The sequence below is a fragment of the Felis catus genome, chromosome D2 (assembly GCF_018350175.1).
Source record: "Felis catus isolate Fca126 chromosome D2, F.catus_Fca126_mat1.0, whole genome shotgun sequence".
NCBI classification, from domain to species: Eukaryota; Metazoa; Chordata; class Mammalia; order Carnivora; family Felidae; genus Felis; species Felis catus.
In genome coordinates this window covers 46088475-46103856 of record NC_058378.1, presented here as the reverse complement: position 1 = coordinate 46103856, position 15382 = coordinate 46088475, and the positions used below count along the sequence as shown (strand labels likewise).

General features: G+C 45.8%; 1 protein-coding gene and 1 pseudogene across 7 annotated transcripts in view; one reads left to right on the top strand and one right to left on the bottom strand.

The window, feature by feature from the left end:
* The window catches only part of FRMPD2 (FERM and PDZ domain containing 2), a 101283-nt gene that overhangs the window by 68783 nt on the left and 17118 nt on the right, over positions 1–15382 (top strand). For all 7 annotated transcript variants that reach the window (XM_023240653.2, XM_023240649.2, XM_023240654.2 and 4 more), the window contains 6 exons: positions 3028–3200; positions 7002–7112; positions 8167–8260; positions 9124–9209; positions 12598–12745; positions 14700–14914. In XM_023240653.2, the coding sequence (XP_023096421.2) occupies positions 3028–3200; positions 7002–7112; positions 8167–8260; positions 9124–9209; positions 12598–12745; positions 14700–14914 (827 nt within the window). The remainder of the gene's footprint in view (positions 1–3027; positions 3201–7001; positions 7113–8166; positions 8261–9123; positions 9210–12597; positions 12746–14699; positions 14915–15382) is intronic.
* LOC111557206 lies at positions 5449–5571 on the bottom strand (annotated as a pseudogene).

Genomic DNA, 15382 nt, shown 5'->3' with positions numbered 1-15382 from the left:
TCACTCAAGTCCTTATGGAAAGTGGCTGCTCCAGAGTTTCTACATAGCTGGGGCTTCGATATGGCAATCAACTGGGGAGGAGACTGGAGAACTGTTCTTGAAGGTGAGCTCGTATCGCAAGTGCACTGGTCTTACCTGGCTAAGACTTGGCATGTTGGAGATCAACCTACAGAGTCAAATTCTTTTAAGAGACACTTGTATTTATCCTTTAGGTAAGTATGAGAGAGCAACAATTTCCCACATCAGAGAATAATATTATTACGTGCTATTTTTTTGGAGCAGGTTTGGGGAGATGAGTGGAAGTAAGGAGGGATGTTAACTTTCCCTTCCCTCCCAGTTACCTGGAATCACTACTGTGTTTCGGTTGAACGATCCTGTAATTGAACTGCAGACTGCCTGCAAATCCCAGCTCCTGGATTTCTTTGTCACACTCCCGGTTCTCTGGACAGTTTCCCCTTATGTACAGAAATGCTTCACATCACACCAGCCAATGTTTTCTTGGTCCTAAACGTAGGCACCCTGTTTGCCTTGCCCTGTGAAAGGCACGTGCGTTCTCTCAGTCTTGCACACGTTGACCCCCGTGGCCAGATGGTTTTCCCAGGTGTGGTAGCTGCCGCTGGACAGAAGCCACAGGGGATGGGAGGTGGCAGCAAAGCTGGAGCATCAGCCATGTGCTTTCTACCCTGTGTTTGGAGCTGACCTGGGGGCTCGGCCCCAGCACTTGTGAGACACCAGCCCCGGTTCACACTGTCTGCTGGATTTCCCAGCACTGTCCCTGTTCTTCACATCCTATTTTAGCTTTCCTTTCATTCCCTTCCACATTTTGCACAGGACTAGGACAGAAAGGAGGAATTGAACCATCCTTTTTTTTTTTTTTTTTTTGGTCAGAAAACGATGCAGCTGGGCTGGGATCGGTTCGGCGTCGTTCAAGGCTGGCTATTGGGATGGGAGGTGTCAGCAGTTGGCCCCCAGAGTCTGTGAGGCTCAAACCACAGTTTCACACTAGAATTTTGGACAGCGGCCTTCCCATAATGCCTGTGAATTTCATGTCTTTCCACCTTAGGGCCCCAGTTACCTGTTGGTAAGTGTGTATTACCACAGTTGGCGTTCCTCACACAGCTGCCAAGGCTTCACTGCTGTGCATTTTTTTAAAGTTTTCTTTCGTTCTTTCTTTCTTTTTCTTTTCTTTTCTTTTTTTTTTTTGAGAGAGAGAGAGAGAATCTTAAGCAAGCTCCATGCTGTCAGCACAGAGCCCAACATGGGGCTTGATCCCACAAACCTCGAGATCATGACCTGAGCCCAAATCAAGAGTTGGATGCTCAACCGACTGAGCCACCCAGGCACCCCTTGACTGCTGTGCATTTGTCTGTGGTTAGGCTGCTGTTGGGGGCAGGCGCTCTGGACCTGAGGTCAAGGACAAGACAGATAACGTTCCCATCATGGGAGCCATCACTCTCTATGACAGATTGAGTTTTAATTTCCGCAGAAGGTCTCCTAGCTTGTACTTCCGTTAGGCAGGCTCACGTTGTATAGCTTGACTTTTTATTTCAATCATAAGTCCTGTCCTCGTCTCGCATGGAGTGTGTGGAAGAAAATGAACAGATGCTTACAACATTGCCAGAAGGACAATGACAGTAGAATCTGTGAATGAAATGGCTGGGGATAAGGCATTAAAGAACAATGGCCCCACCATTCCCTACTGAATACCTTTATGCTCGAATAACTTCCAATCTAATTCATTAAATTACGGTTCATTCAATGTGTGAGTTTACGTACTTCCCTGTGTGCTAATGAGTCTGTATCAAAAGTAAACCTACTTGTGTGTTTATATATCCAGATCTAAAAAAAGTCAGACTAGTATACTTTCCATTTATTTGTTAAGCAGCTAATATTAACATATTAATAGTAAATACATTGGGGCGCCTGGGTGGCTCAGTGGGTTAAGCATTAGACTTTTGATTTGGGCTCAGATCATGATCTCACCATCATGGGATCGAGCCCTGGGTCAGGCTCCATGTTGACAGTGTGGAGCTGGCTTGGGATTCTTTCTCTCCTTCTCTTTCTGCCCTTCCCCTGCACACACTTGCACCTTTTCTCTCAATAACTAACTAATTAACTAACTAACTAAATAAACAAACATTTAAAAAAATAGTAAATACATTTATTGAGGCTCTACCATGTACTAAACTAATTTCTCTTCATCTCTCTCTGTCTATATGAAAGATCTCTCTACATATATAACTTCTAAGTCCTACCAACCCCAAAAGGTTGTTGATACTATCTGTATTTTAACTAATAAGGAATTTGAGGTCCAGAAATGTTAAGTACCTTGCCCAATGTTTTGTCTATTGATTTCTGACCTCATATTCTTTCCCCTGTTTTGTGCCAGGTCAAGGGTCAGACATGGGGTAAATACGAATTAGTTGCCTAGCCTTCACCCACAAGGAGTCCGCCATCTTGTTATTACCCAATCCTCCCCAAAAGACCTAACATGTTGGTCTTTGGATCACATGGTGATTATAGGCACGCTCAGCGGGATCTCTGGAAGAGGCTGAGTTTAAGAGCACCACCACATGCTTGCTGTGGGCAAGCTACTTAATCCTTCTGACTCTGCTTTCTCATATTTGAACTGGGATAACACCTTCCTGGTGGATATGTCGAAAAGATGTGTGTGTGTGTGTGTGTGTGTGTGTGTGTGTACATATGTGTGCTTATGTGTGTGTTTATGTATTGCTCATCACATGGCAATAAATTAATAAGGTGGAGCTGGCATTATTAACTCTCCATTTGCTTCCATATTTTCATAGTTGGGTCACAAACCTCTACTTAGGTTTTTAAATCACACTCAGAATCTTCCCTTCCTCTATTCTAAATGCATCATCCTTTCCGAGGTGCTAAACTGACATCGTTCCCAGCAGCTATAAAAGGTCTCTCTGTCATTGGAGGAAAATACTGTACCCCATGTAGCATGATGCCACTGAAATGCCAGCCTTTCCAAGCTGTTGACTTCTTGGCTTGTTTTCATAGGTATTTGTGGAAATACCCCAAGTGAAGAAAAGAATAGCCCAGCCAATTCTGGGGTCTTCTCTACAGACAGCCCAAGCAACGGGCACCTGGGAAGTTTTTCATCACGCACACAGGACCAGGAGAAAAATACTGAAGAACTGGAAATGGCTCAGACTCAGAGCTTACTGTCCAGGGTGAGGCCTTAGCTTTCCCCTCTGTCATTAATGGTAATCATCCCTTGGTTCACTCTCTAGAATTTGGAGAAAAGAGAACAGTGTGGACTCCAATAGTCCTGGCTCCAAATTCCTTCTTTGCTCTTTTTTTGCCATGTTAGCTAGATAGAATTTACTTACTCCCTCTGACCCTCAGCTTTCTCGTCTGCAAAATGGAAATAAATGCCTGCATTGCATGGCTATGGAGAAGAACACAAAGGGGAAAAGGCAAAGCCATGCCTGGGCCGTTCCCGGGCTGTAGGGCTCAGTCTTTGAACCTTCAGTGTCCTCAGTCACTGATTATAATTGTTACTGGTAATAACATTGACTGCTACCAAGGGCCATGTATGGACAATCAGGCATTCCATAATTCTTGGCCTCTAGTTGTCCCTCGAGATCCAACTCAATGGCTTTGCTCTTGACAACGCCAGGGAGGAAGAAGACAAGCCACCTTTGGGATACAGAGGGCTATGAGCTTCAGTCCCAGCGCCACCGCCTTGAGCTGTGTCTCCTTGGACACTTGGTAGAAAGGTCTCCTTTTGCCCTCCAGAACTTTCTCCCTTCTGCTCTGGGCCCCACGAAGCTGATGTTCAGAGACGGTGTCAGCCTTCTGTCCACTTGTTGGCTGTGCCCAGGAGAGGCCCTGTGTCTAGAAAAAACTCTCTGCTTTCCTTTACTCTCACACCAGGACCCCACTTACGACATCACACTTACGGCACTGTTATGTGGGTTTCTCACCAGAAGCAATTCTGGCAGTAACTGAGTGGAGTTAGCACCAGGTCCCACAGGTTTTGTGGGATTGGACTCAGTCCCACAAGACTGACTCCATCTGGGAAGCCAGTCACAAGTAGTAGATCCACAGGTTACCCACACTTCTGTCCAAATTTGGCTACAAATTGGAGGTTCCCATGTCTCCCCCTTGGGTTTGATAATTGCCTACAGCAGTTCATGGAACCCAAGAAAACAGTTTTCTCGGTATTACCAATTTATTACAGAGAATGTTTTAAAGGGTGCAAGTGAACAACCAGTGAAGAGATGCATAGGCCAAGGCCTGGAAGGATCCTGAAAACAGGACCTTTTGTCCTCATGGGGTTGAGGTATGCCATCCTTCCAGCACATACATGCTTTTGGTATTTTTATGGAGACTTTATCACATAGGCATGGTGGATCATTAACTTATTCTCCAGCTCCTCTCACCCTCCCCCTTCCCCCCCAAAATCAATGGGGAGTCGAGTGAGGTGGAAAGTTCCAAGCTTCTAATCATGGCTTGGTCTTTCTGGTAACTAGCCCCCATCCTGAAGTTACCCAGAAACCCACTGAGAGCTGCCCCTTTAGAACAAAAGACTATTACTCAAGAAATTCCAAGGGATTTGAGAGCTTTGTGTCAGGAACTGGGGTCAAAGACCAAAAATTAGTATAAAATATTCTCCCAGTCTCTTAAGACTTAAGAAATTACAAGGGTAGAAGGAGCTCTGTGCCAGGAAGTGAAGAGAGACCAATATATGTATATGCTATTGTTTTATACCCTGGTTGAGTCAGTAGTTGGGGGTGGGTGGGGGCAACATTGTCACCCTGCCTGTGCTCAGGTTGGCCTCGTCCCTCTTCTGAAAGCACAGCTTGTATGAGGTGCTCTTCACCATAGAACTACTCTGTAGATTCCACCAGTCATTCCCTCCTCTTGCTCCTCAGGCTCAGAGAAAGTAAGTGAACCTACTGTTTCTGGCCCCAGTGTCCTTAGCCCTCCTTGCTGGTTTCTTTAAATGCCACCACCTCTGAAAGCAGGCCTCACGCAGGCTCTCCTCCATGGCCCAGGTTGAGCCTGTACACCTTTGCTTTCTTGCTGGGACTCTGGTTCACACAGACAAGTTATCCCACTTCTCTCCATCTCATTTTTATCCTTTATGAGTAGAGGTAATGTCTATCCACAGAGCTGTGGGGACAGAAGTGCCTGGGATCTGCCTCACAGTAGGGCTCCAGGAATGTTAGCTCCTTCCTAATCAGTCATGGTGCCTCAGCTGGACAGTGTACCCCATGAAGAGCAGGGATAAGGGGTCAGTATGAGGATAATCCTAACAGCGGACATTTATGGAGTGATTAACCATGTGTCAGGCAGGATCCTGAGCACCTATATGTTTTATATCATATAAGCTGGGCCGGAGCCGTGCTCCCTGGGGAGGGAGGGTGCCAAAGGAGAGGTAAAGGAGGCCAAAGGCCAAAGGCAAAAGGCAAAAGCCTACAGCACCCAGTATTTCCAGGTGGTCTCCCATCCAAGGTTGGGCTAACCAGGCCCAACCCTGCTTAGCTTCCAAGATCAGATGAGATAGGGCACGTTCAGGGTGGTATGGCCGTAGATGCCATTACAAGCTTATGAGATAATTATTATCATCAACCCTTTTTATAGGTGTGGCACCTGAGGCATGAGAGAAAAGGAATATGCTCGAGGTCTCTCAGGGAGTGAGTGGTAGAGTTGGGATTTGAATCCGCGAAGTGGGACTGTAGAGCAGAAGCTTTCACCATAGGGCTGTACTTCAGAAGGTCCTCCTTGGCAGGAAGCAGGGCCAAGAGGGATTCAGGTTGGGGCCTCTGAGGCTGGAAACCTGTGAGCTAGTTTTTGGTGAGCAGTTGACGGGAGTGATGGTGTTCCAAAGCCACAGTTGACCATGGTACAGGCTATGGAACCTGTGCAAGACAGGCTCTTCTGGGCCACAAGGCCAGTTTTGCAGGCTGGTAACTTTCAGTGGCATAGTGGGGTTTACACTCTTGCTTTGGACTTCACCCTTAGTGGCTGCTTTACTCTTTGGATTTTAAAGTTTGGACAAAACATCTTGCCAGACTCTGTAGGGTAGACTGTCTCTGGAACAATTGGAGTTTCGTCTGTTTTATGCCGGTCTCTTTGGAACCTCCTCTGTTGGACTGATAATTTTCTAGCTTGCTTCAGCCTGTTTATTTTCCTATGGTATTAATGGTATTTTCCAATATGGTGAACCAAAAGCAACTAAGTAAAGGGGGCAGACACGACAGAAGTCTGGGAGTACCCGTGGCTCTATCTCCACCCGTGGGTACAGTTCACTAAAAGTTTCTCCCCTACTAAACAGTAGTTCAGTAGGGGCAGGTCCGTATTATCACTGCTGTCCCCTCAACTTGCACAATGCCTGACACATAATTGGTGCTCAATTAACGTTGTTACATGACTGGATGAATGACCAAACAAATCACACACGACAGTTGTCATAGTATGGAGTTAAATCCCTGGCACGTGGTAGATAATTCTTGTCTTCTGACCTTTCCTCAGGCATTCCATCCACTGTTAAGTAGAGCTCCAGTGCAGCTACTCTTGCTAGGGATGATTGGAGTTTCCCCTGAGGTTTTTTCTGTTCAAGAAGCTACTGTATCTCTGGTATCCAACATCGCTTAGCTGGTGTCATGCGTGAAGCTACCAGGAAGTGCCTAGATGACTTTAGTTCTCAAAATGATATGTGCATCTTGAGTGGAAACATGAGGGAACCTATATTTATTGAGCCCTGCTATGTGCTGGGTATGATTCATAGTCACAGTGAGAAGGGGATCTCTCATGCCAGTTCTGTGGATTGAGAAACCAAGGCTGGAGAGACCAAGGGACTGGGCCAAGGTCATGTAGGGAAGATCTGATAAAGCTGGAAATGATCCCTGTTGAAGCTGAAATTCATGCTTCTTTTGGTGCGTAATCCTGGTGAGAGCTGAGAGGTGCTGTCGGCTTACGTAGGGCAAGTGACTTCATGCCTTCTTTATTTTTGTGTTCTTTAGGGGCAGGATGCTGGTACGTCTTGTCCTCCACCACCTTCAGAAATCAATGCCAGTGAAATCTACTTTGTGGAACTGGTTAAAGAAGATGGGACACTTGGATTCAGCGTGACTGTAAGAATTATTAGGCAAGCTCGGGAAGTACACGGTTGAAAAGATGTTCATCTGTAGCCTTGGTGGGCATTCCACTCATGTAGCAACCTCTGATAATGTGGTCCTGGGTTCAAGAAGCACACGAGAAGTGGTGAGCCAAGAAAGTCAGTGGGGCCTCCGTTGGGGTGGGGCTAGGAGTTCAAAGACAAACTGGGAGATGTAGGATGCTCAGGCACTCCAAGCAGTGCGGGTGGGATTGGGTGATGGGCTCCTGACTCTGTGGTCATGCTGTACAACCAGGAAGGCGCAGCAGAGTGGGGTTGCAGGGACATAAGCTGAAGGTGAGTGGGGGTGACCCATGGCCATCCAGAGCAGCGTCACGGTGAAGCTTGGTGCTCCCGCTTCCAAGGACAGAACAGAGTCACCTTGGCCAGAGTGGGGTCCAGGGTGATCACTTTGCACTGGCTTCTAAGCTCTCTCTGCGGACCCTGGAGGAGGGAAGGGAAAAAAAAACTGCACAAAAATGATATACTCCCACTGCTGGATACGTGTGTGAAGAAATCAGAAGAAAAGTAAACTTAGATCTTCATCTCGTGACCTGTAGGGATGTTCGTGATCTATTGTTAAGTTAGAAAAACAAACGTAAGTTATAGAACACTGTGTAGTTAATTCTAAGTTTGTACCTATAAATCAAAACTCAAGAACACAAGATGTGTCAGGCCCGCCTTTGGGCCTGTGCCTGCATCCATGTATGCTGTTTGCTACTTATGGAGAGATGATGTGGCACGTTGATGTGACTTCAATTTCTGAACACCTGCCATGGGTCAGTGCTGGGCTGGGTGTGGGGCACAGCTCCCTCATGCTGGCTGTGTTGTTATACTCCTTTTGGGCATCTAACCTTGCTGCACAGCAAATAATGTAGTCTGGACGAACAAGTGAGTATATAAGACGTTGTCACATGGAAATGAGGTATTGGGATAGAGTGTCAGGCAGATGGGGGAATCTCTTAGGGAGGTTGGGGAGGCTCTTTCAGGAGGGGGCAGACAGGTGGTGAATTTTTCATTGTGTTTTCCAGGGTGGCATTAACACAAGCGTGCCCTATGGGGGTATCTACGTGAAATCCATCGTTCCTGGAGGGCCAGCTGCCAAGGAAGGGCAGATCCTGCGGGGTAAGGGACGGAGTATGTTGGGAACTGCATTGAGTCGTGTGATGAGCCCTGGCCTGGGGGGTACAGCCTCCAGGCCTTGCCTCACTCCCACCCTAGACTTTGTGCAAATGATGGCCTCTCCAGGTCCTGGTTTCCTCACCTGGGAAAGGGGCTGATGTAACCTGTTCCACCTGCATGATAAGTTAACAAGGGGATCAAATGTTTGTAGTGGCACATTGGGAAGCAAAAGGTGATTTTAAAATATGAGATTTTAAATAAGCCCATTGCTGCTGGCCTTCATGGGAGAAAGTAGTGCTTCCCATGGAGGACAGAGCATGCATTGGTGACCCCACTTTTTGGTATCCAGGGAGGACACCGGCAAGCCTCCTCTCTGGCCTTCCTCACAGTCACTACACTGAAGCAAGGGGGTGACTTTTATTGCTCTCCAAAATGGCCAGTTGAGCTAGAAAGGGAACCTCGGATCTTAGTCACTTCTAATTTCTCTAGAATTCTTGTGTCTCTGGCATCAACCAGGTCTTTCTGACCTGTTTTGAGATAAAAAACATCCTCGGGATATAAATACAATCCCTAAGTGACTTGAAAATACTTTCAAAAATGGTTTCGGAGGAAAATAGGAGGAAGGATATGGCTCTACAGAGTTGGCTCAACCTCTCTGTGAGCCAATAATAGAAAGATTTTTGTATCATTGATCTATAAAGATGTCCAGAGAGGTGGCTGGCGGCCAGGACCTATCTGGGCTCCTTACAGCTCAGCTTCCTGTCCCTCCTTGAGGCTGCATGGAAGGGTGCTGGGCAGGGGCCTCCCAGAGGAGTGCTTCCTGCAGCCTCGGGAGCTCAGAGACATGACATCTGTCCCCTTCCCAGGTGACCGGCTCCTGCAGGTGGATGGAGTGAGTCTGTGTGGCCTCACCCACAAGCAGGCTGTGCAGTGCCTCAAGGGTTCTGGGCAGGTGAGTGCACCATTATTGGGAGCTGTTCTTCTTCCTTCCAGAGCTTTCCTGGACAACATCAGAAGCTGCAGTTGCTTCTGGGTGGGAGGCGGACAGGCAGGAAACCAAACAAGACTTTCTTCTTTGTCTTTTTGTTCTCTTTCACGTCTTCACTTTTCTATGGTGATGTGAAAGCCAGGAGGAAGCAGAAAGATTTCCCAAGCGGAATCCCTCACCCCTGCAAAGACCCTTGAAAAACTTGCTTTTCCCTTGCTGAGATTCTAGAATCAGAGAGCTTAACAGAGCTGATGTGCTGGAGCGACTTCTTGCGCCTCGCTCTGGCTGCCCTCTCACACTCTCCGCTCCAGCCTGAGCTGACCAGTGCTTCCATCGGCTCTCAGGACCTGTCACCAGCTGGCCTTTGCACTTGTAGGCACCCTCTTCCCAGTTCATGCTATTCCCATCACCCTGGGTAAATTCAGGCCACATTGTCCTGGCATTCTTTTCCCAGTGAAGTAGACATTCAAGACACCCTGAGCCGAAGGCATGAAGCCGTTATTCTATGCAGCGCCCAAACAGCATGTGGATGTTACCATGCTGTGTTCAGTTCTCGTCCTGAAGGTGGGAGCCTTTACATGTCTCAGTGTGTAAGCCACAGAGCTGGCATTGCCCTCTAAGTAACTGGGGAGTTGGCAGAGAGAGGAAGGACTCCCGTGGGCCCTTCTGGCAAACTGAGGGAGCAGAAGGGCCCCTGCTTGCTTCCTTTCCAAAAGCAGTCTTCTGGTTTGTAGTGCAATTAACTTATGCTGGTGATCTTGGTTGACCTAACTTGAGAACAGAGTCATAATTTATTAGTACTCTCTGTTAGACTTTTTCTAATGAACGTGATTAGAAAAGGTGCTTCTTGCTTGCTGCTGGCATCTTGCTGGCAGCGATAACAGGTAGGAATTGTCACTCTGGGATCACGGGCTTGGTGCTGAATGACAATGGCAGCAGAAGGGATGTTAGCAGGGCCAAGGCCCCTGAATGGGAGCTTGGCATTTCTAGAAAGCTTCCAGGTGATGTCCAGCCACTGGTTCCTGAAATATGCTTTGTGTAACAAGAGTAAAGAGTGTGTCGGGAGGAAGGATGGGAAATCAAACCAGAAAGAAAAGGGAGGCCAGATTGGCAGAGGTTGAGGATACCCTGCTAGGGGTTTGGACTCTAGGTGATGGGAATCATTGGAAACTTTTTTTTTTAATATGAAATTTATTGTCAAATTGGTTTCCATACAACACCCAGTGCTCATCCCAACAGGTGCCCTCTTCAATACCCATCACCCACCCTCCCCTCCCTCCCATCCCCCATCAGCCCTCAGTTTGTTCTCAGTTTTTAAGAGTCTCTTATGGTTTGGCTCCCTTCCTCTCTAACCTTTTTTTTTTTTTCCTTCCCCTCCCCCATAGTCTTCTGTTAGTGAAAACATATGATATCCGTCTTTCTCTGTATAACTTATTTCACTTAGCATAACACTCTCCAGTTCCATCCACGTTGCTACAAAAGGCCATATTTCATTCTATCTCATTACCAGGTAATATTCCATTGTGTATATAAACCACAATTTCTTAATCCATTCATCAGTTGATGGACATTTAGGCTCTTTCCATAATTTGGCTGCTGTTGAGAGTGCTGCTATAAAGATTGGGGTACAAGTGCCCTTATGCATCAGCACTCCTGTATCTCTTGGGTAAATTCCTAGCAGTGCTATTGCTGGGTCATAGGGTAGATCTATTTTTCATTTTTTGAGGAACCTCCACACTGTTTTCCAGAGCGGCTGCACCAGTTTTCATTCCCACCAACAATGCAAAAGAGATCCTCTTTTTCCGCATCCTTGCCAACATCTGTTGTTGCCCGAGTTGTTAATGTTAGCCATTCTGACAGGTGTAAGGTGGTATCTCATTGTGGTTTTGATTTGTATTTCCCTGACGAGGTCTGATGTTGAGCATCTTTTCATGTGCCTGTTGGCCATCTGGATGTCTTCTTTAGAGAAGTGTCTATTCATGTTTTCTGCCCATTTCTTCACTGGATTATTTGTTTTTTGGGTGTGGAGTTGGTGAGTTCTTTATAGATTTTGGATACTAGCCCTTTATCCGATATGTCATTTTCAAATATCTTTTGATCAAGCAGTGTTGCACGCTGCTGGTGGGAATGCAAACTGGTGCAGCCACTCTGGAAAACAGCATGGAGGTTCCTCAAAAAACTAAAAATAGAACTACCCTACCACCCAGCAATTGGACTACTAGGTATTTATCCAAGGGATACAGGTGTGCTGTTTTGAAGGGGCACATGCACCCCAATGTTTATAGCAGCGCTATCCACAATAGCCAAAGTATGGAAAGAGTCCAAATGTCCATCGATGGATGAATGGATAAAGAAGATGTGGTATATCTATACAATGGAGTATTACGGGGCAATCAAAAAGCATGAAATCTTGCCATTTGCAACCAAGTGGTTGGAACTGGAGGGTCTTATGCTAAGCAAAATTAGTCAGAGAAAGATAAATATCATATGACTTTACTCATATGAGGAATTTAATATATAAAACAGATGAACATAAGGGAAGGGAAGTAAAAATAATATAAAAACAGGGAGGGGGACAAAACATAAGAGACTCTTAAATATAGAGAACAAACTGAGGGTTGCTGGAGGGGTTGTGGGAGGGGGGTTGGGCTAAATGGGGAAGGGGCATTAAGGAATCTACTCCTGAAATCATTGTTGCACTATATGCTAACTTGGGTGTAAGTTAAAAAAAAAAGTGTTACATGTTCAGTTTGTGTCTTAGATCAATCCACGGGTAGCCAAGGGCAGAATGGACTGAGGAGGAGAAGATAGGGTCCAGGAAGCCAAGTTAGCTGGAGCTTTGCCACAGTCCAGCTGGGCATTGGCAATAGGGGAGGAAATGGGGGAGGGGGAGCCCTGGGGGGAGATGTTTCTGATGGTGAACAGGCAAGTCTTAGAAAGCAGATGGACATTTGGAGGGCAGAAGGGGGCAAGCTGGATCACTGCAAGTGTGGCCTCTAGGAAATTAATTGAGGGATGGTTCCATGTTCTGAGAAAGCAGGTGCAGGGGGAGGAATGTTTTAGGCAGTATGGGGAGAGGGTAGTGAGGATGTGAGAGAGGAAGAAGATGAATGTGGCCTTGAATGCACAGAAATTGAGGTACATGTGTTACCTCCAGGAACATTTGTCTAACAGGCACTGGAAAATATGGCTCTGGATCCTAACAAGGAGGCTAGATTGAAGATTTTCATTTGAGATTCAAATGAAGCAGCTGGTGGAAGTATCAGAAAATTAAGAAGCAATTGCAGGGTGAAGGGAGAGTCTCCTGGTGGCTATATGAAGTGTAAACTGAGCTTGTCCACCCATCTTCTAGGTTGCAAGACTGGTCTTAGAGAGAAGAGGCCCCAGGACCACACAGCAGTGTCCTTCTGTTAATGGCAGGATGGCAGACGGATGCACGGCTGTTTCCTTGGCAACAGCCTTGCCCGACAGGCCTGCGAGCTGTGTCTCAGCGACAGATGGTGAGAGAAGAGAGAATTGAGTGTTACTATTGTTATGTCATCCTGTGCTGCCTTTGAATTCTCAACTCAAAAGAGAGAGCAGGAAGGCTTCCTCTGGGTTCTCAAAGGACAGTGAGCACGATGTGGCTGGCTTTCGGATGCAGTGGAAGCCAATCTGATGGAATATGTTTCTGGGAAAAAAAAAATACATTGTCCCCAAACAATTGCTAGGCATAATTCTCCCCAAGTTTTCCGAGGTTTCTTGATCAGCTGTCCGAATGCTTGTGTGTAAATATGTAGGAATGAAATTGGAATGAAAGGGTCATGCATTTCCTGACCAGGTCTCCACATTCCAGCCAAGATATTTGTAACAAAAGATCTGGGGAATGATGAGGCAGGCTGGGAGAGGAAGGTGCTCAGAAATCTAACCTTGCTATTAGCATCATTTAAAACCGTAAACCTCCATAGGTTTGCAGGGACATCATTTGCGTATCTTCTGAGAGGTGGCCTCTTTGCACTTCCCTGGTGACTTTGTTTCCTGCTAGGAAAACATGTATTTCTTTTGTATTTCATGATTTGGAGCTTAGCCATTTTTCAATCCCTTTATAGAGATTTTCCTGAAGGTGTAAGTCAGGTTGAATATAAGGTAGCCATAGTGAGTGATGGGGTTGGGTGGAGGGGGACATGTGTGTATAAGATGAGTCTGTTTCCTTTTTCATTGCTCCTCTGCTCACTCAAATGAGGCCCTTTGACAAACTGGCTATCAGATGAGGGGAGGGGCCTAATGGCAGTGATGGTGAAGTTGGTCACACAATACACCTGAACCTAAAAGCGTTAGATGCTTTCATTCTTGCCCCAAATTAAGGTTTACCAGCCAGTGCTCTGTCCTATTGATCGATTGCCAACTGAGTTGAAGGCAGACCAGGAGAGACCCAGAGACCTCTTTTGCTGTTAGACTATGGAAGTTCCTGAGGCTGTGTCCCTCTTTGGTGCCCAGAGGTAGCTGTTTTGTCTTATGGTCCATCCACATGGCTGAACAAAACAGCAGCTAAAAAATTTCCACAGAGTTTACCATAATTTTCTCCATGGTCTAGTGATCAAAATTTTGTTTCAAGTGTGCTAAAAGTGATTGAGGTTCTAAAGGAGTAGTAGGAATATATATGATATACGTTTTACTAAACGATATGGGCATATTATGTCTGTCTATAAACTATATCTTTACATATAAACTTTGCCGATTATCTAGAATTGCTTTGTCCAATATGGTAGCTACTTGCCACGTGTGGCTATTGAGTACTTGAAATATAGCCAATCCAAATTGATAAAATACATATTCAATTTTTGAAGACTTAGTTCATAAGAAGGATGCAAAATCTCTCACTAATATTTTTTCATATTGATTACATGTTGAAATGGTAATATTGTAGATATATTGGGTTAAGTATACTATATGATTAAGTTTATTTTTACCTATTTCTTCTTACTTTTTTTTAAGCTTATTTATTTTGAGAAAGAGAGGGAGAGCGAGTGTAAGTGGGAGAGGGGCAAAGAGAGAGGTGGGGGAGGGACAGTGAGAGAAAGGGAAACAGAGAATCCTAAGCAGGCTCTGCATTGTTAGTGCGGGGCTCAAACTCACGAACCGTAAGATTATGACCTGACCTGAAATCAAGAGTCGGACACTTAAGGGCCTGAGCCACTCAGGTGCCCCATCTTACTTTTTAAAATGTAGCTGTTCGAGAACTGAAATTACATACATGGTTCGTCATTTGCATTTGCACCTCACCTTGTTTCCATTGGACAGCACTGATCTAATGGATCTAAGTGTAACGGACTCTGTCATAAAAATTAGCAAAATGAAATCTTTTTGTGTAAAGCAGAAATAATTCTTGCCTGCTTGACAGTTTGCATTTTAAGGCTGGTCAGTTTTGTTCGTAATCTGCTGTCAGATTTATCTTGTTCGCATCCCACAATACAGGTCCTAAGTTTGAAGTCACTCTGAAAAAGAATGCCAGTGGCTTGGGATTCAGCTTCATGCAGATGGAAAGAGAGAGCTGCAGCCATCTCAAGAATGATCTGGTGAGAATTAAGAGGCTTTTCCCAGGGCAGCCGGCTGAGGAGAACGGGGCCATTGCAGTTGGTGACATTATCCTGGCGGTGAATGGAAGGCCCACAGAAGGCCTCGTCTTCCAGGTAGGAGACCATCTGGCCCTGTGTGCACACTGACCCCACCCATGTTTCTTTCAGGCCCACCTAACATAAGGAATACCCTGGGCTCTCGAAAGTCACACCAGGGGCCTGGATCAGATAAAGAGAGCAATTGGTGGAACATTCTCACATTTAATTTTCTGTCTCAGTTCTTAAATATCTGACCTTGAGTAAGCCTTGCTTTTAATTAGGTTTATAATGGAAGTGAAGATAAAACCCTGGCTCTGTGCTGGCTAAAGCACACCTAAAATTCCAGAAGGGGGATATATGGGCTGAAGAGATTACAGTAGGTCCTTTTCTGCCCTTCCTCACATTTCTCTTTTAAATTTACAGTTTTTGATGTGTCGTGTTGCATTGGTTGTCCTGTATGTGATCAAAAATGTAATTAAAAGAAGAGAGAGAGTGAAAAGTGGACACTTCTCTTAATCTCAATGAAATATTATGCATATGCAC